This window comes from Chironomus tepperi, unplaced genomic scaffold, assembly GCF_022539635.2.
Source record: "Chironomus tepperi strain 1889 unplaced genomic scaffold, CSIRO-AGI_Ctep_v1 contig_163, whole genome shotgun sequence".
In the NCBI taxonomy this organism is placed as follows: domain Eukaryota; kingdom Metazoa; phylum Arthropoda; class Insecta; order Diptera; family Chironomidae; genus Chironomus; species Chironomus tepperi.
In genome coordinates, this window is record NW_027226285.1 from 1,960,280 (window position 1) to 1,979,716 (window position 19,437).

The 19,437-nt window shown below is 33.1% G+C and overlaps 2 protein-coding genes across 7 annotated transcripts in view; one reads left to right on the forward strand and one right to left on the reverse strand.

The window, feature by feature from the left end:
• Positions 1 to 19,437, reverse strand: part of LOC139088492 (uncharacterized) — a 72,371-nt gene that overhangs the window by 30,671 nt on the left and 22,263 nt on the right. For all 5 annotated transcript variants that reach the window (XM_070637742.1, XM_070637737.1, XM_070637740.1 and 2 more), the window contains one exon: positions 2,332 to 2,465. In XM_070637742.1, the coding sequence (XP_070493843.1) occupies positions 2,332 to 2,465 (134 nt within the window). The remainder of the gene's footprint in view (positions 1 to 2,331; positions 2,466 to 19,437) is intronic.
• LOC139088486 (uncharacterized) lies at positions 10,255 to 17,968 on the forward strand. 2 transcript variants are annotated; one of them, XM_070637730.1, is made up of 8 exons: positions 10,255 to 10,812; positions 10,918 to 11,347; positions 13,145 to 13,302; positions 13,977 to 14,045; positions 14,167 to 14,265; positions 14,678 to 14,838; positions 14,905 to 15,025; positions 16,152 to 17,968. In XM_070637730.1, the coding sequence occupies exons 2-8, from the start codon at positions 11,266 to 11,268 to the stop codon at positions 17,688 to 17,690; spliced, it is 2,229 nt and encodes a 742-aa protein (XP_070493831.1). In that variant the 5' UTR covers positions 10,255 to 10,812; positions 10,918 to 11,265; the 3' UTR covers positions 17,691 to 17,968. The 2 variants fall into 2 exon arrangements, with proteins under 2 accessions (XP_070493831.1, XP_070493832.1); XM_070637731.1 differs by lacking the exon at positions 10,255 to 10,812 and having other exon boundaries at positions 10,914 to 11,347; positions 14,218 to 14,265.

Consider the following 19,437-nt stretch of genomic DNA (forward strand, 5'->3'; position numbering starts at 1 on the left):
TCATATTTATCCACTCATCCTTATATATTTTTATGCATTAATCTTCCTTCAATGAGCTGCTATCTAAACAGAAGTTTTAATCATTAATTTCTGTTCTTCATTTTCACATCCTTTTTTTCTACTCTCTCATGCCATGCCTTAAATTAAAGTAAATCGGGTCTGATACAGTAACACGAAAACAACGAGAAGCGAGCATGTATACAGAAAGTATGAGAGTCAAACTTTGTCATTGAAATATAATTGTTAAAATGACTGAGACAACATAAAAAAGTTGTATAATATCCAGCACAGCAAGCAAACTAGGAGGGGGTATAGCTAGCTAGATACACACAAAAAAAATAAGCTTCTCACAAAATAACATTTATACACAATAAAAAAAGAGGCTGTGGAAGTAGCAATTGAAGCAAAAACTTTTCTTTGCACTTTGTAAGTAGGCATGGCAAAGCAGGCAGGCAGGGAGCAAAAATATCAATTCGACATTTAAAAGAAGAAGAGGGAGGCGTATTCGAGTAGAATTTTAATGTCTTTTGCAAAATGTTTTTTGCCTTGGTTCTATTTTTTCATATGAATGTCGATTTATTGTCTTAATACAGTGGTGGACAACCTGTGTGCTGCGGCACACTAGTAAAAATGCCATGAATCATATGTCATGTGTGGTTTCGATCGAGGCTTACCAACAAGATGTGCTTGGCTATAAAAGGTTGTCCACGACTGCCTAAATAGAATTTCTTACGAATGCCAATGTAAAGGTGCAGTACAAATTGTCAATATTCGTGAATTTTGTCATAATGATCAAGTCTAGACACTTTTCCTCAAAAATCCAGCTCACAAAAGAATAAAAGAAAAATGAGGATACACAAAAAGGACAAAAAAAAAAGTTTCCCATGTTGTGCGTAAAGCTTTTGATATTTTTAATAATATTGTATCAGCTTTTCCTTTTTATTTTCCTCAACAGAGACAGTTTTTCAGCCCACTGCTTGAATTTTAAATTCATATAATTAATAAAATTTGTCTCGTTACCATTGAGATCTTTTTGTCAAGTATCGAGGGACTTTTTTTGGGACGGTAAATTTCGTAATTTGTTCTCTTTTTAGATTGAAAAGGTGAAAATATTCATGAAGGAAGAACCCGAGGGATACATGAGTAGATGAAGAATTCTTGAAGGAATCCATATGGAGAACAATTATCGTGTGGTTTAATAATTACTGAAAGTATTGCACCGAGCGATCACGATATGTCATGACCCTCATATCGATATGGTGTGTCGCTCGGGATTGAGATGGAGTCAGGCCATCTGAAAGAAGCATGTAGATCACAATTGATTTGAAAGGAAAGCGAAGTAAGTAAGCAAGAGGGCATACACTTATTGCGTCCAAGAGATGGGATGCGTATGCTGAGGAGTAACAGGACATAACTTGTCAATAACCCTCATTTAGATTACACAAACACCCGACTTCAACGATGATATCCTGAACAGACGACAAAATATCAGTTCATCAAAATATCTGAGATAAACTTCGTCATTCTAATGTAAATATTTCTACAATATGAATATTTAAATCTATTTAATTTAAATTGAAAACTTACAAACTTTTACAATAACTTCAATCATCAAAAATTTGCATGCAAAATTATTCATTAGATTTTCATTCAGTAAATCCAAATTACTGTTGCATTGCTATATTGTTTTTGAAAATATTTTGGAAGTTCTCGTATTGTCGAGAGACTTAAGCGCATTTTTATCTGAGCTATCTTAAATTGATCCATTAACGGTTTTTGGTAATTTAAAATTTCTAACAGTTTTGAAGAATTTGAATTTAAAATTTTTCATTCGCAGCTAACTTCAGGTATGTTTACAAATGAAATTAAAATCTTTAATTATCGAATTGAGGAATGATTACAAGCTTTAAGACTATGTGATGGACCAAAAGCTCTCTGCATTAAAAAGCTTTCATGGCAACAAAGCCTGAATAATCTGATATCGAGCATATTTCAATCATAATTGTGATTCACGAGTATTCATCTATATGAAAAGTAATTTGATGCCTTAAAAACAACCTTTTGTACCTTCAAGAATGACACAAAAAAATATATCATTTCCTCTTAGCAACTGATATATCACAGTAATAAAAACGTTAAGCCTTCAGTTCAAATAAATTTCTTTTTAGCTTCAATGTCGCACACGAAAAATTAATAAGACGAAAAAATATGTTTTTTCCTTCTTTGTTCTTTTTTACCATTCACAACTTCATTAAAAGCTTGTGATGTTTGCTAGAAGCCAAAAAAAAAGGAAAAGCAAAAGGCTAAATAAAAAGAAGTCAAACAACTCACCGCATATTGATTAAGTAGAAAAGTTATTGTAGCACTGGGTTTTGATGGTTGTGTCGAACAATTCGCCCGAAGTATGTCGCCTGGATCATATTTTGTAAACTCCGTCCAAAGCGTTGGTGGCAAATGTGGCAGTTCTGGAATGATAATGAAGGCAGAGAAAAAAAAATTAGCTTCTGTGAATAAAGCAAGTGTAAGTTATGTCTCATATTCTCACAGAGATACATAGCAACAACGATCATAAATATTCAGTTTTATATTCACAGTACAATGAGTTCATGTATGGAGATAAATATGAGGACACGATGAGGAAGAAAAAAAAAAGTTCTCGGTTGCTCATTTCTCTCATTCGTTTCTTTTTTTGTGTGCTCTGATTCAGGAATGAGAAAATTTGTTTTTTGCTTATATTGAAATTGAAAGATTAAGTGGAACTGCTATTTTGTGAAGAGTGGTAAGCTGCTGTAATTTTGTTTGAGAAGTTATTGCTGTTTCGATAATGTTGGATATGTTAAGTTAGTGCTGTCCAAACTTTTTTGTGCCACGACTAATGTTGGAGGAAAGCCACGACTGAAACCACACATGGCATTTGGTCCAAGTCAGTAGTGTAGCGCGGTGCAGAGTTTGGACAACAATGTGCTAAGTGGACAAGCTTTAAGTTAGTCTAAATGAAGAGTAAACAGACCGTTGTAAACGATCTCTAAGCTAGTCTATTAGGTATGTAGCCAGAAAGCCTCGAACATCCATAGGCACCCTCTGGATACGCTCCAGTAGTCTATAGTTAGTAACCTCAAATCTATAACCAACTCAATAACCCAATTAACTAAAAAATGCGCTTCCATTCCATGCATTCAAAAATTCATCCACAGTTCTATTACACAACTAGCTTATGAGCTCGATAAATGGTAGAAAAATTATTTGACTGAGCTTTTTTTTTGTTCCTTTATTCTGTGTTTTATTATGAAAAGATGGAGAGATGTGGGGGCAGAAAGGTGAGGAGGAGAAGAGATTACATAAATGTTACATAAAAGTCATAAATCATGCATCCGCCCCATATTAATCAAATCCCTTATATGTGTATAGTGTAGATAAACTATTGCTTATTGCATAAACGTATAAAAGTTTGTTCTTTTATGTTTTTTTGTTGTAACTATTACAACATACAGTTCAGTGAGGAGACCTCCATCTTATTCCATTTTTTTTATTTAATCTCTCGTTCTCATGCTCATTTATTCTATTTTTATATCCCTCAACAAATCGGTTCAAGTCTTAAAATTGAATATGACAGATTATGCTTTAATGCAAACGAGGGCTAGTGATACCTTCGTATGATACTTTAAAGCAGTGTTGTCCAAACAGTGCTTGATGACCACAGGATGCTTCGGTAGTCAAGGTAGCATTACCAGATTTTGTGGAGAGTATGATCTCGAAGATATACAAGGACATTCCTTCTAGCAGTGCCATGGATTACAATTATCCTACACGACTTACGAAGAAACAAGTAAGTTTGTGGATATAAAATGTATTTTTTTATGGACGTCATTTGCGAGCAATTCACAAACAATCAACTTAATAGCTTCGAGTACGAGAGCATTTAAACTATAAATAAAACCTATTTCTCTTTAAAACTGCAAATCTTCCTATAGTTGCTTACCCAGAATACATTTAATATCGAATACATCCACAGCAATTCACTACAAGTTTTAGTTCCCGGAAATTCCTGAAGATGAAGGATTTCAATAAGTTTTCATTTCCTTTACAGCTCTCTTATTTTTCCGCTACTGTTTTCGAAATGTTACAAGAACTAAGTTTCATAGCTTGATATCTTACAAAAGTTTCACTGAATTTTAAGCATATATACAGCGACGAGATTTCATTTTTCCTGAATACGCTTTAAGCTTGTGCTGGTTATGAATTGAAAAAGTTGTTAGTTTTTGTTGCTACTGCTGCGACTGTCGTCATTGTTGTTGTTGTCATGCCCTCTCTTCCTTATCATAGATGATTCTTGATGCTCAACTTACTGATAATGCCACTGCTGCTGTAACATTTTTCTCTACTTCCATTTATTTTTTTCCTGGTAGCTATTAAGCAAGCAGCAATTTTTTTGTGTAGTTTTTTTTATATGCTTATGCATAAATTTAATTAAGGAACCGTCATGGGTAATTTTTTTGATAAAAATTCAAATGAGAATTATGAGACGGAAAAAGAAGAGAAAGGAAAAAGTTTTACACCACATAGATTCATTACATGTTCATTATAAATTTTTTTCTTGATGCTTTATTCCACCCCAAAAGATGTAGGGTGTAATTATGCGAAAAAAGAATGAAGGATCCGTATGTATATCCATAGATACCTATGTGGAAAAAATAAATTAAGAAATTTTTTACACCGAATGTGCGTCACTGTAGATTAAGACGATGATAAATTTAGTTTTCACATTAATTAAGTTATGTTTTCGTAGGTGGAAGTAATTTTTGATTAAACTTTACCTTTATAATGCTGTATGCAAATAACACAGAATATAAATATTAAGTTTAATGCTGAAATTTACTACTGGAAAAATGTTTTTCTGCAATTTTTCAATGCTTACTTTTTAAATAAAATTTTAGTTGAATCTTGAAATTTATCTCTTTGTCTTCTCTGACTAACTGAAATTCATCTGTAAATAACGATCATTCAGGATTTAAAAAAGTAACGGATGTTCAAAATTCAAAAAGAAAGGTCAAAGTTTGAACATCGGGAATTTTTGGCGGAAATGTTTTAGTATAAAAGTTGCAATTTTTTGGAGAAAAAACTCAAGGAAAAAACATCTACAGGAAGGTAAATGAAGGAAAAAGATAATAATCAGCATCGAAAAAGCAATCATCGTACACAAATGGTTTTTTCAGCAACAGAATGCTAAAAAATGAGAAACTTTAACACAAACTAAAGAAAATACTTTTAAACAAGCAACAGACAAAGATGCTGCTGGTTCGTCTTCTGCTAATTCCAATTCAAGTAAGTACTCAAAACAAGCCAATCCATAGGGACTGCCATCCACTTTTCAATAAATTAAAAAAAGAACATTTTCTAAATTCTCAGAAATCTCCTTAAGTCTCTAAATCCATATCCAACACTCCACATTTCAATTATTAAGCACCTTAAATCTTCTTCTTGCTATCCATTTTCTTCAATTTAAAAAAAAAAAGAAGGAAACTTCACTAAATTTTTCAAATCTCGTCCCTTTTTATCCTTTTTTTGTTCTCACAAATCCCCGGGACTATAAAAGTGACCTAAATCCAATAGATTGATGTTATCTCTACCAAGAGATATAGGTTTTAAAAAAAAGTCACATATTTAATGCCTTTTTTTCTCCTCTCCTTCTATACCATTGCCGTATTATTATGCGACAATTCATTTTGATATCGACGACGATATTTCATGAATAACAAAACATGTCCTTGTAATAAATCTTTGGATTAATTACGCCTTTTTCTTCCATTTTTTTGTGTCTATTTCCATTTCCTTCTTCTTTCTCTATTGCTGATTCTATTGTCACTAAATTTTTTATATATTCACCAAAATAGAGGCACGATGAATGGAATAGAAAAGGAGGCATGTGAAGTAAATTATCAGCACTTTTTTATTCGTCAGTTTGAATCAATCTGAGACGAGAAATAAATGAGAAACAGCAAAATCGTACAGATTCAAAGCTTAAGGCTACCAACAAAAAAAAAAAATTGAATGAAACATTAGCAACGACACAATCGAAATCGGCATACAATTGATACAATGAGAAATGATTTAGGAACATAAAAATGATGAAGATTTTTATCGTCGTCACTTTATCTCATGGAAATGGATAAGAGAAAATTCATTCAAACTTTTCGTTCAAATTAGGCGAGCAAGAAGAGCAATCATGAGATAGGCAATTGAGGACAAGTGCGAGAAAGTCCATAAAAAATAGACAATGACTCTTGACGGAAAGAACGACGAAAGTTGACGACTTGTGAAAATTATCGCTTTACGCAAATTTACATTTGCTCGTCTTTTCCTGTGCTGTGAAGTTTCCGGAAGAAAGTTTTAGTTTTGATTGTTGTTAGTCAGAGTTGGAGGTGATAACAAGTTGCCCATTTTTCCCAATTTATGCGTGTTATTCAGTCGTAATTAGTAGATTCTTAAACTTTATCGTTTCTTTATGGCAGTGTTGTCCAACTGTCTTGGTTTAAAAAGGCACTTTGATTACGTAACAAGTGAACGACCCCCATTTAGTGTACCGTTTAATTCCATTTAGTGTTTCATGCCATTTTGTGCTCTTTTCATTTCAAAACAGTTTATATTAATGGCATGCCGTCCGTTAGTTAGGTGACTTTATAAATAAATTGCCCCTTGCCTTTCCCCAATGCCTCTCATTCCGTAAACAAAAAAGTTTCTAAGCCTCATTTGCTAGTGATGGAAGAGATTTTGGTTTTGTTCCACATCCACTCCTCTTGAGCATTAATTCAATTTAAATTAAGACGTTCCCATAATTCCCAAATGCATTCTTATTCTTAAAGTATCATCACCATCAACACCATTCTCATGGCCATAAGTTTTTATGTGCACGATTGAAAAAGTTTCTCTACCATGAAACGATTTTGCCTTTCAGGCCCATTGTTGAATAATGCTAAATTGATGAGATTAATGATAAGCGTCGTTGAATAAAAATATATGTATAGACATTTCCTTCTCATTTTCTTCTTCTTGTTCCTTGCTTGAACGCTTGTTCTTCTTCAGAACGCTTATTCACAAACTTGTGCCTTGTTAGTTGTGAAAATAAAAATGAAATAAATGTAATGATGTGGTGGCATTTCAATTCCCATTATTTCCTCTCTCTTTCATTTTTTTGTTTCTCATGTTAGATTAATTTTGATGCTGTTGAGATTTTCGTCTCTCTCTCGCGCTTATCATGATTCTATTCTTAGAAGCTTCGATGTTCATAAAAATGCTATGTTTTTTTGATAAGATTTAATGTGAACGTTAAGGAAATTGTATTAGGTTGCAGGAATTTATATGCTTTATAAGGGTGATTTTTATGTGCTGATAAATCGAATTAGAATTTTCCTCGTGAAATGTGTTTATTGGATTAAGCATTATTACTACTCAAATTATCATATTTCTTACTACATTAACGCTTCATTATTTTTTCAAATTTCCACACGCATTAATTAGTCAAAATTCAAATAGCACTCAAGCTTTTTTTTTCATTTAAATGAACTGAATTCCCACACGAGAATTATTCCATTGACCCCAGACACGCAACAACAGTAATATCCTAATACAACAATAAAAACGTTTTGTGTGGTTAACTTAATAATCCGAAAATAATTTATCTATGACTATCCTGAATGGCGCCACAGAACTACAGATCATTAATTATGTGAAAACTGATACTTGCGTCGAATTGCAAGAAAATAGAACGGACGTTGACTGCAGTATATTAAATAATGATGTTTACTTTACGCAATCTAGATGCTCACCTCACTTTTACTCTTGAAACGCGAATGTAATCGGATGGATTTCACTGAATTGGATCATCCTCAATTTTGGAGTGTAAAATTCAGTTTTCTAAGAATATCGAGGATTATTTGGGACTCATGGCACATTTACTGTGTGATCTTTGGGGATTACTGATTTTCCTGGAACTCTTCAACTGATGAAAGGCATGCCGTGATACATTCAGGTCCGTTCTGACAATATCGTGTAGCTCTCGTCTTTACTTGTAGCTACTAAACTTCAAATTCCTGGCCCGTTCCTTAAATTAACTTTGCCCAGAGGCTGAATCATGACTTGATCTTGTAGATTAAGCAGTCGTTAACTGCTTAACTCTACTGTAGATCATGATTAGATCTAGACACTTCTAGGTCGTAGCTTTATATAATGTCACCATTCAAGTATATCATTATAAACACAAAGCATTCAGCATCAAACATAAAATCGCATTCCAATACGTAAATATCAGATATTTTTTCAATAAATACAATTTGAGAAAAATGTGAAAAATTTCCAAAGAACTTTCTCATCGCCAACAATATGCATGACTTATTCAAATAACTGAAATAGACGCTCCAATTGCGCATCAAAAAGAAAAATCTTGAATTCACCTCACCATGAATATATCCAAGGTCACAATACATCTATAAAATCTTCAATAACTGTAATAATATTCAACAAAAAAAAGCAACCATTTGTATGTTTTATGCATAAAAATGAAGATGTAATAAAATTCCAGTCGAATAAATTTTGCATCACTATCGCATGCATATTCATTGAAAACGAAACCCTTAAATTTGAATATTAAATTTATTCTGAGAATTTTGAGCCAAAATAGCGACGACGATAAAAGTATGAAAGTTTTTGTATGCAAGTTTGTTAGCTCAGTACTGCTCAAACTTTTGCTTCTCGCGGCACACCTTGATGTGAGCCTTGAACAAAATCGCAACACATACGACTTTTAGCATTTCTTACGATTATGTGTCGCAGTTACTAGGTTGTCCATCACTGCATTAGCTGCACTCTAAAAACAACACGAAAGTTCAGTTCCAACATAATTTTTTTGGATGATAGAACTTCCTTCGAATGTTTTTGAGGTGATGAATCCACAAATTATGGACAAACAATGTTAATTTGTAATTTTTTTGTTCCTATTCACTCAGATAAAAATGTGCTAAAGAGGAAATATGGCAGGAAAGCAAACAAAAGATGAGCAGTGCCATGGTGAAGTTTGTTGTTCACTATAGCAACGTTAAAATAATAAACAAACAAATTCAGTCGCTTTTTTTGATGAAACAACAACGACGACAATATTTCCAATATTGAATTTGAAGCTACCGAAAAATAAAAGTCTCGATGAGCAGTTTAGTTCACTTCAAGCGGGTGAAGTAAAACGTTTTTCAAGGATCTCCAACATAAAAAAAGATAGCCGATTGTGTCACACAAATCGTACGCATTTAATCCTATTTCCGTTTTTCATTCTATTGAAATAGGATTTAACTCTCAAATACACAAGAGGCAGTTCAGTTTTTGGGGAATATCCCTTCAATAAACTTGATGGGAATAGATAAGGATCGAGTGTGAGTTAGACATATTGTGTGCTATAGACAGTTTCCATTTCAACTAATGCATTGGAATCAATATTAATGCCAATATTTGAAAATTTTTATGCAAATGTTTGCATTTAGTTCTGTGTCTTTGTGATGTTGTGCATTTGTAGCAAATCAAGGACGATCTCAAAAATTGTGACTTGAAGCTCAATGATTTATCACTCGATTGGAATCAGCTATATTTGATATTAATGTGTGATTCGTGATTTTAATTCCAAAAACTTCCAGTTGCCCGGTCAGCACAAATTATTCATGGAAACCAATTGGATGTCATATGGCATCTAAGTGGCAATGTTCATATTAACTGTCATGGCTGAGATGTCATTTGGTCACTATTTGACAGCCATATAAAACATGTGTCACTCGGGCTATGATTATGTTCTAATCCGTTCATTATTTTCTAATCAAATCCCACATAATCCCACTCATATCGTGTATCATAAAGCTTAGTTTCAGGATTGATTAAAAGCATATTTCTCAATGTCCATTTAAGTCTTTAAGGAGATATAAAAAATAAATCCAAAAAGCATATTTTGTAGAAAATGAGAAAGAATGTGATAAAAATTTTTTATGTGACATCGACGCCATATATCGTAGATCCTATAAAATAGATACACATCCATAGCCTGTGATATTAGAAAAACTTTGAAATTCAGCTGATCTATATAGAAAAATTTCAAATTATAGTCGTAAATATTTATTACAGTTTTATAATGAAATGGACAGACAGCATAGCGACTACATACAACAGTAGCAATAAATGGAATTAAAATCCATAGGTATTTGCGGTGAACCACACATATGTGTATTGGGTGTTTTCTGGATTTATCTCTTCTATGGATTATAGTACAAAAGAATTTTTTCTATGCTTCGGTTAAGTTCAGATTCAGTGAGAATAAAGCAAACAGGATTTGATGTAAAATTCATGGAGAAATCCGCACATACCCGGAAGGCACACGGTGTAGAAAAGGTGGTAAATTGGTTTTATGGCAGGTGTGACTGTTGATTGAGATCGGATTATTATGAATCTGGTCATATGCTAGAATCACATCTGGCTGGTGCTGGATTTTTCGCTTTTCTATACTGTTTGCCTGATTGGGCATAACGTATAAAGAACGTTAAAATTGATCAACAAATAAGCTACTCGTTTGAAGTTAGCAACAAAAATCCTGAAATTCCCTACCAATGCCTTTGACATTATCATGAATTTTCATTTTTTGAGACTCTAAAAACTCTTTTTTATTTTAAAATCCATCTCATACCTAATATTTTAAGCAAACATTTTAAAAATTCATAGAGAAAGTTTATTTTCCAGTTGAGCTTTTCTAAATGCTCTGAGCTGTAAAAAGCTTCCCCCTTTTTACAGGTGAAACAAAAATCATAGTAACATTTTATTTTAATTTTTTATTTTTTCTTGTGCTTCCCTTTTAAGTGATAATTTTGTTTGTTTTTGTGTTCCTGTGTATCTAAGGTATAAAAAAGAAGGAGGAAAGAACATAGCTGCAGGGAAGTTTTGCTTTACACTTGAAAAAACAAAGTTTACATATTGCAAGTAAAGTTTTGAAGCACAAAACACACAAAAAAAGAAGAGAATAGAGAGAAAAAAAATTTATTAAAAGCTCTTTTCTGTCGATTCCGCAAACACTATTTTCCTCTGTCAAACTCTGCGGTTGAGCTACTTGGTTCGTGCATGAACAGAAAAAAACGTCTTTCGCCTCAAAGAATCGTAAATCATTGAAAAAACACACACAAAAAAAAGAACGTCTGCCAAAATCGGAGAACGAGAAAGGAGATAAAAAAAAACTTTTTAGTGCTGAAAATGGTTTTGTCCAAAATGTATTGTTCTGAACAAATAGTTATTCCAGAAAAAATTTCAAATTTATTGAAAACATATGCGAAAGGTATGTGAATTTTTTTATATGCTTTACCCTCTTTTATTTCCATTTTTATATTATTTTCATTCTGTATTATGATTGCAACAATACATTGAGAACAAAAAGGTTCTCTCTTTTGCATTTGCCTATAAATGCATGCAAATACTAGAATTGGACTGGTTTGAATGGGTGTAATGATTTTTTATGGTATTATTTAAAAGGGTTTACCAGAAATTGGACTCAACTCTAGTTTTTATATGAAGTTGACTATTGTTGATTTTTCGTACACAATCAGGGTCGAATTCGAGCTCGGAGGCCGACTTCTCGATATTCACCTACATCTTCATCTACCCCTACTCAAGTTTTGGTTTTGGACCTCAAGGTTGGTCAAGAGTCATACTCGTTCAGTGTCATTTTAAAGACATTGCTAAAGGCTTCACATAAGCTCGCATTAGCTCTAAAGAGGCATTCAGGGGAGTAGCCATGAATTGGTCCCGAGTTGGAACAGGTTAAGCCTTTCGGGGACAGTTGATGAACAAATGCGTATAGAATTTCGAATTTGTCAGACATTCAAGGAAAACTATATACACCGATACACGTGCATATCCTATAGAATTGATTATTATGCAAATATTTAAGGCTGTATAAAAATATTGCAAATAATAAAAAAAAAGTTTTTCATTATGAATTAATCCTCTAGAGAGAAATTGAGCGAATGATGAATGCTTAAAAAATGAATCGAAAGGATTTTTTTTTGGACAAAACTTTATTTATTTATACGTCAAACTAGTCAGTATATGTGCATCAAGCAACATGGTTTATATTCAATTCATGACTTGGAATAGGTTTTTCTGTTTAATTTTGAAATTAAAGGGAATTCAACCAGATGTATGAAAAATGAAAAATCATAAAGAGAATCAGCAAAAATATAGTTTACTTCCACATTAGCTTTACATTTCACGATGAGTTACAGCATCTCATAAAATAATCAGAAAGAACTGACAGAAAACTGTTGGAATTAATTTATGGTCCTTTACACCAATAAGCACTGTGTAATAAACATTGGATGCAGAAATAAGGTTTAAGTTTGCTTTATGGTACGATCCCTAATAAACCTGGAAGTTCGGTGGTAGAAACATGACACTTAAAATCATCATGCTTGGGTTCGAATCCTATTCAAGCAGTAATAGTAAGGTTCTGAATACTAGCATGCTACAATTAAATGAAATCAGAACAGAAATTGAAGAGTTATGTCCACATTAGATATGCTGTTTACAAATAGAACCATTAGATTTACCAAGAAAAATTCATGAAGTCAACAAACCATGATTACAGTTACACTAATCATGTCAAAGAATACATCCAATTCTTATTTTCAATCGATAAATTCTAGCAAAACACTCGCCGTCTATCCTCCATTCCTCAATAAATCATTTTCTATTCCTTTCTAAAAGCTATCATTTCAGCATTCATTGGATGTAAAATCAAATGTTGAAAAATGAAAGCTACAAAAAAAAATTAGGACATGATGATGACGAAATGACAAGCAAAATACGTATATGTGGATGTTTTTTCCGTGAGAAATATCCTTGCTCATGCATCCATTCACTCATTGTCCATTCCGTATCTCCGCTTTTAGTAATGAAAATTTATGATTGCAAAAACAAAAAAAATTCTCCCTTTCATCATGTAGCTGTAGCTAGTCTAGAATCCTTTTTCGTTTATTAGACATAATGGATGTTGAACTATATCTTTAACAGTTGCGCTTCATTCGTCAATTCATGTGTAAAAAATTTCTAACTTTTTTTTTCCTTTCTTTTGAAGCTGCACTGAAAACTCAGCCATACGATTTATTACGATGGTCAGCTGCCTATTTTCGATGCTTATCAATGGATATAATGCCACCAGTAAAGCTACGTTATGAACAAGAGAATATGCTTGGATGTCTGACGAAAGGATACATAAAAGTTCTGTTGAATCAGGTACGCTATATATTTATAATAACTGTGGAGATGTATATGCATAAGTGTGATGGTCCCTTTATGAAATGTTGTACGCTACTATAGCAACGACAGCATTAGCAATAGAAGTGTTATATTTCACATTTCTATCTCTATTTTATTATCATCATACCTTTACATTATGTTTAGTGTGTGTTCAAAATGGGGTCGTTGACATATTATGTAACGTGGAATGTTGACCCTCCAACCCCCTTCCGGCTCACAGTCCCCGGTCCTCGGTCCTTTTCATTGTTTGAATCGCGTAAAAAATCTGACCATGACGTAATGTGTGAACGGACCCCATACAATACACCCATAAAATGTGTGCATATGGTAACGAGTACAAAATTTCACCTAGAAACAAGCGAGTGACATAAAAATTTGTTGGATGGACTGAAAACATTTTCATTACCATTTTTCCGACTAACTTGATCACAAAAGGGTATTGAGGGACAATTCGTAAACAATTCCAAACATTTTCTAAATTAAAATTTCTTTGAAACCAACAAACCATATCACTTTATGTGCTGTACTCAAAAATTGGTATAAATTTCATGTCTTCAACAATTAATTGAGATTCATGAACGTTTCATATTACATGCATGTATCATATTTACACTATAACTATAATTTTCACATTCAATGACAATTGACAGGTTGGGAAGGGATTTTATGTGCAACGAGAAATTTTAGATCATCGTTGGAATGAATTGTGTTTGCCGGAGGTAAGTGCTCTTTTACGTCTAAACGATTTATCGTTTATATCCCATTAAAGCATCAACTTTAATTTCTACAATTTTCATCTTATGACGCCATTCCACACCCTCCTCATCATGTGATAAAAAGGATGAATTGCTGAAATTTTTGTCCCTGACCCGAATGCTTTATTGGCCTCAGGTACATTGGCTCAAATTGATGTCTGTGATGGTGGGATCAATTAATCAAGTAAGCTATACGTTCATGACTTAATTTACATTTCCATTCCTATATATGCTATATACTTTTTTTAATTTAAATTGCCCTTAATCTATTTCATCATCGTATAAATTTTCATTTTCATTTTCATTGAAAAAAAATCATTTTCATCGCTACTGGTGACAATGATGATGATGATGATGGAATGATAATAATTTTACAAGATGGAATGTCTTGATTGGACTTAAAATTTGCTTTTTAAAGCGCACTTTTGAGTATATAGTCTGTTTCCAGACCATATTAAGGGTTGTTGAGGGTATGGCAACCAAAATCCCTACTAGCTCCCCCTATGTGCTCTAAACCAGCCACTAATCTCAACTGTCAACAGCACACAACCACAAAAGCAATTCATTAAGTAACAAAATGACTTTCTCATTCGCAGAGCTTTCAAGAGACATTAATGATGCTCTTTGAACTATTAACGGATGAGCCCGAAGGCGGTTCATCTCCAGTTCCATTATGGAGTATACGTGAATGCTTTAAATATCTCGCTGTAATGGATTGTACTGAGGAACAAACATACTTTGATGGTCGTAAAGTGCTGTAAGTAATTTTCATTTTTGTTTAATGAACTTTTCACTCAGCTTCATTGTTTTGTAAAAAAAGCAGTGCTGGAAATGCATTGGAAGATGAATTAAAAATGCCACAAATACCACAGAAATTGTCATCGACTTCATTTCGTAATGCAGTTATCGATTATTGGAAGTATCGTATTGAGAACGACGAGAAGGTAATGTAAAACATGAATTTTTATCACTTTGATAGTTCACACATAAGTGCAGTGCAGTGCAGCACACAGCACTGAATATTGTTCTGTGTCGTGATCAAAACAAAAAATATAAAGTATGAGTTTTGAAAGATAAGCAGATACATAGGTGGATGTCATACAGTTACTTAAATGACATGAACTTACATATGGTGCATGCTTCATTCATATACAACTTGCTTCTGTTCAGCACAATCATTTCTTCCTTTACCGAACATAAAAATAAAATCATGAGAAATGAAAATGTGATGGAAAAGTTTTTTTTTTGTTCCTTCTCATTCTCTGCTTTACATGATAAATTTGTTTATCATATGGAGAAATTTCCCTATGCTTGTTCATCATATGCTGTATATGACATTTTTTCTTTACATTGTTTCGTTAGTTTTTTGAAAAAAAGTAAAGTATTTAAATGGGATTAATTATTCTTTTTCCAGAAAATTAAATGACATAACTACTTCCTCATAATTAAGGTTAAAGGTTCAGATAGTTTTGAGATTCTGCTTTCTCATTAGGGATCGTTCAATTATAAAGTGATGCAAAAAATCTACTTTTTAAAGCACCATCCCCCTCTCAGAGCATTACATACTAAGTGAACGAATCCTTAATGAGAGTTACATGCCTTTTTAGTAGAATAACGGCACGGTACGGTATGGTATTGATGCTGCACCGAACCATTGGTGTGTCAATATCGTACAGTGTAGGTATACCTCCTTGGCATACCAGATGTACCATTTTACCATAACAGTAGTGTTCCTATACCGTAACATACCATACTATCCCGAGGTCCTTCTGTCATTCTAACATCCAGAGTCAACCAGTCCTCTTTATGTAATCATATGCATGCTTGTAATGTCCATCCTCAAATGTTTTTTCATAACTTGTGCTACTCTCAGACTCTTTTTGCCTATCGCATTTTAAACATCTGCTTTAGAAGTGCACTTAAAAATGCCATTCAATTCCTATAATGCTTATAGTGAACACTCTTAAATGGCATATTGATATTACATTATAATGCAATTCCATTGCAGCTTCTCCTCCTTTTTATTATCTAACATGTTATAATAAAAATTCCAAAACAATCTTTCTACAGGTAAAATCACGACAAGAGAAGGATATAGCAGGAGCATCATCGCAACCATCTACACCAGCAATATACGAAAAAGATAACTTAAATTCCGATAAAGTTTGCAATTTATGCTCAATTCCATCAACATTACGTTGCGGTAGTGATTTTCGTTTAACGGGTGAATACAAAGATCCAATGAATGTCATTAAAGGCACAAACAGCTTTAATGATGTTATTATGGTTGTTAAGCAACTAAAATGTGACGATGAGGATGGTGAAATTGCCGATGATTATGAAAAAATTTCAAAACGTGATGCAAAAGTCAATGAAATGCGACAAAATGCAGCACAATCATTAGAGGATGATGCAAAAAATTCATTGGAACGTGAGTGTTGGAGACTAATGAGTGATATTGGTCCACCATGGAATTGGCTTCATAATTTTACATCTCATAATTGTTACAATAAGTCGTACAATTTTATTGAGCAAATTTCTATCACATCGGACATGACATTAGATGATGATGATAATGTTGAAAGTACCGATGAAAGTTTAAACATGTCTGAGATGCAAGTTACAGAGAAGCAACTACCACCATCAGCAACATCATTTTTTGACGATGTACAATCGTCAACATCGGGTGTATCTGTAACACAAGAGACTAGTACACTAACAAGTTCCCCATCGAATGAGCATAAAGTACTTGTTGATACAATTTGTAATTTAAGTGAAGCAATAGAATGTGGTGATTGTATTATCCGGGAAACATCTTCTATAGCATCAGTGCTTGATGCACAACATGAAAAGAAGCAACTTGAAACTGTTGACTATGAACGCCTTAAGAAGTTTATTGATCGTGCTATGGAGAATGGACTAGTTTTTAATGATCTTAATGAACTATATAATTACTTTATACAAGAATCATCACGTGAGCTTTACATGAAGCAACGTCAAAAGGATGTCGATGGGGATGCGGAAACAGAAAATTTAATTTTATCATCAACATCATTAAGTGCTGGAAAAAAGCATAAGCGGAAGGAAACGGAAGCAGTGAAAAATAATGAAAATGTTACTGCTGATGGTAAAAATGTTGTTTCAATATTTGGTGAAAGTGGAATTGAGGTCGATAATAAGCTACTCGATGCAAAAGTATCAGAGCGTATGATACTTGGTCTTGTTGATAAAACACAAAGTGATGTCGATAATATATCTGATGCTGCATCATCAAATGCTTCCATATCGTCACTCAGCAACGCCGAGACAGTTAAAATGAAAGAGAATATTAATGTGACACGTGAAAAGGACACGCAAACGATGTCATATCAAGAGCGTATACATGAGAGCCGTATGACAAGTGGACAACGTAAATCAGCAACATTTATTGAAGAGCGTCAACCATTTACATGTAAAATACCAAAATTACCTGGCATCGGAGCACGACTTAGTGATGAACGAATTGATAAAATTCTTAAATTCATAACTCATCGATCATTTCAGCAAGGCGGTTTTGTGTATCCAAGGAATTTTCTTGAAGATGATTGCCCAAGTTTGATAGAAAATTAAATTAAAAACGAAGAAGACAAGTGTCGATGCTCGATGGGAAGGATGATGAATCAGCATTAAAAAAAACCAAATCTTTTTACACTTTATGGCTTATTAACGAAAGGAACGAGAATCTCTTTTTTTTTTGGTGTCGAGAGATAAAATTTGTGTGTTTTTAGGAACTGACAAAATTTAATTAAAATAGATGATGAAATGAAAACAAAGTTGTGGGCGTTTTTCATTTGAACTTGTTATTTGGAAGCAATTAAACGCCAACATACTTGATTTTCAATTGCCTAGACTGTAGATTGACATGTCTTTTCATGAAATTTGTTAAGCTGTCCTTCACCGAATCAGTCTAAAAATATACATTTTTTTCCTTCTATTCATAACAAGCTTGAATGTATTAGAAATTTGAGCACAAACATAGAAATCTGTGTTCGAGAGCGACAGGCAAAAGGTAATTTAAGCATCTTTTAGCTGTAGGAAAAATCTGAATGTACAAACTTTTCATTCAATATTCTCTAAAACTTTCCTTTTTTTGTGTATATCAAGGAAATATTTTAAAATATCTCATAGACTAATGAAAGGTGTCATGAATTTTTGATGAAATATTCTTTTTTGGGAAGCTTAATGCGGAGGTAGAGTAAAAGTCTGAAAAGGTAAAATTAAAATAAGTTCTAGTTACTATCGAGAAACTCGAGCGCATCATAAATTGAATAATTAACGGTTTTTGAAAATTCAAAATTTTTCCAACGGCCAACTTCAGGTAAATACAAATATTTAAAATCATTCGTATCAACTTAGAAATGTTTCAAATTAAATATGTGATCATAAATTATCTAATTTAGTCAGTCGACCGGCCGATAGGACAAAATGTTTCATTAAGCTTCCTTTCTTTCAAAAATGGACCAAAAAGGTAGACGAATTTTTCTAATTGAATTTATTGATGAAAAATATTCTAATGATTCAATAGAATAAAGGATGAAGAAGACTTTTTTCTTGTCAAGGCCTTTTCCTAATTACCTATTGAATTTATTTCCATAAAAGCAACTAAAGAATTGTTAAGAATTCACAAACCCACAAAAATTTATGTCAAGCATTCATTTATTACCCTTAAAATTTGATTTATGAATAGAAATAATAATAATGTTGAGGAATTTGATGATTAAATTTCAAATGAAAACTTTTTGGCATGTCAAGAATTTCAATATTTTTATTTTTATTCTGTGTTCTTTTAATCTTTGACTTCTTTGTGTACTCGCCAGCATTGATTTCGAATTCCTAAAAGACGACAGCTTTAACATTCCGTATCACTCGAGATAAATAAATAAAAATCTTAAATAGAAGATACATGCTGAAACAAGTACGAAAGGCATACGATATGGATCAAATTGCCAAACACACTAAAGGCATGTTCAAATTTTCGCTGAGCAGGCTGATGTGAGCTCATATAAAATTTGTGTCATCCATTTAGTTCTTTTGGTTACTAGCCATGAATCGTAGCATTCTTATCTGAATCTACTCACTAATGTGTTCATGATTGTGCCCAATCGGCCGTTAATGGGCGGGTCCGGTTTGGGACACATATTCAGGAATAGAGGGTTTGGGGGACGTATTCAGAAGTATTGAGTTTGGTGGTACATTTTGAATCAAGACTAGCCATTGGCATACTTTTTTTTTGGTTAATACTAAAATTTGGGTATCGAGACAGTAGTAAGGCCATTATGGCTGTGTGTTTAGACAACAGACTGAATTCTGTGTCACT

Coding starts and splice junctions, on each gene's coding strand:
- LOC139088486 (XM_070637730.1), top strand. CDS start 11,266: ATGGTTTTGTCCAAAATGTATTGTTCTGAACAAATAGTTATTCCAGAA. Junction 14,046..14,166: donor ATGAATTGTGTTTGCCGGAG/GTAAGTGCTCTT, acceptor TGTGATAAAAAG/GATGAATTGCTGAAATTTTT. Junction 14,839..14,904: donor TTTGATGGTCGTAAAGTGCT/GTAAGTAATTTT, acceptor TAAAAAAAGCAG/TGCTGGAAATGCATTGGAAG.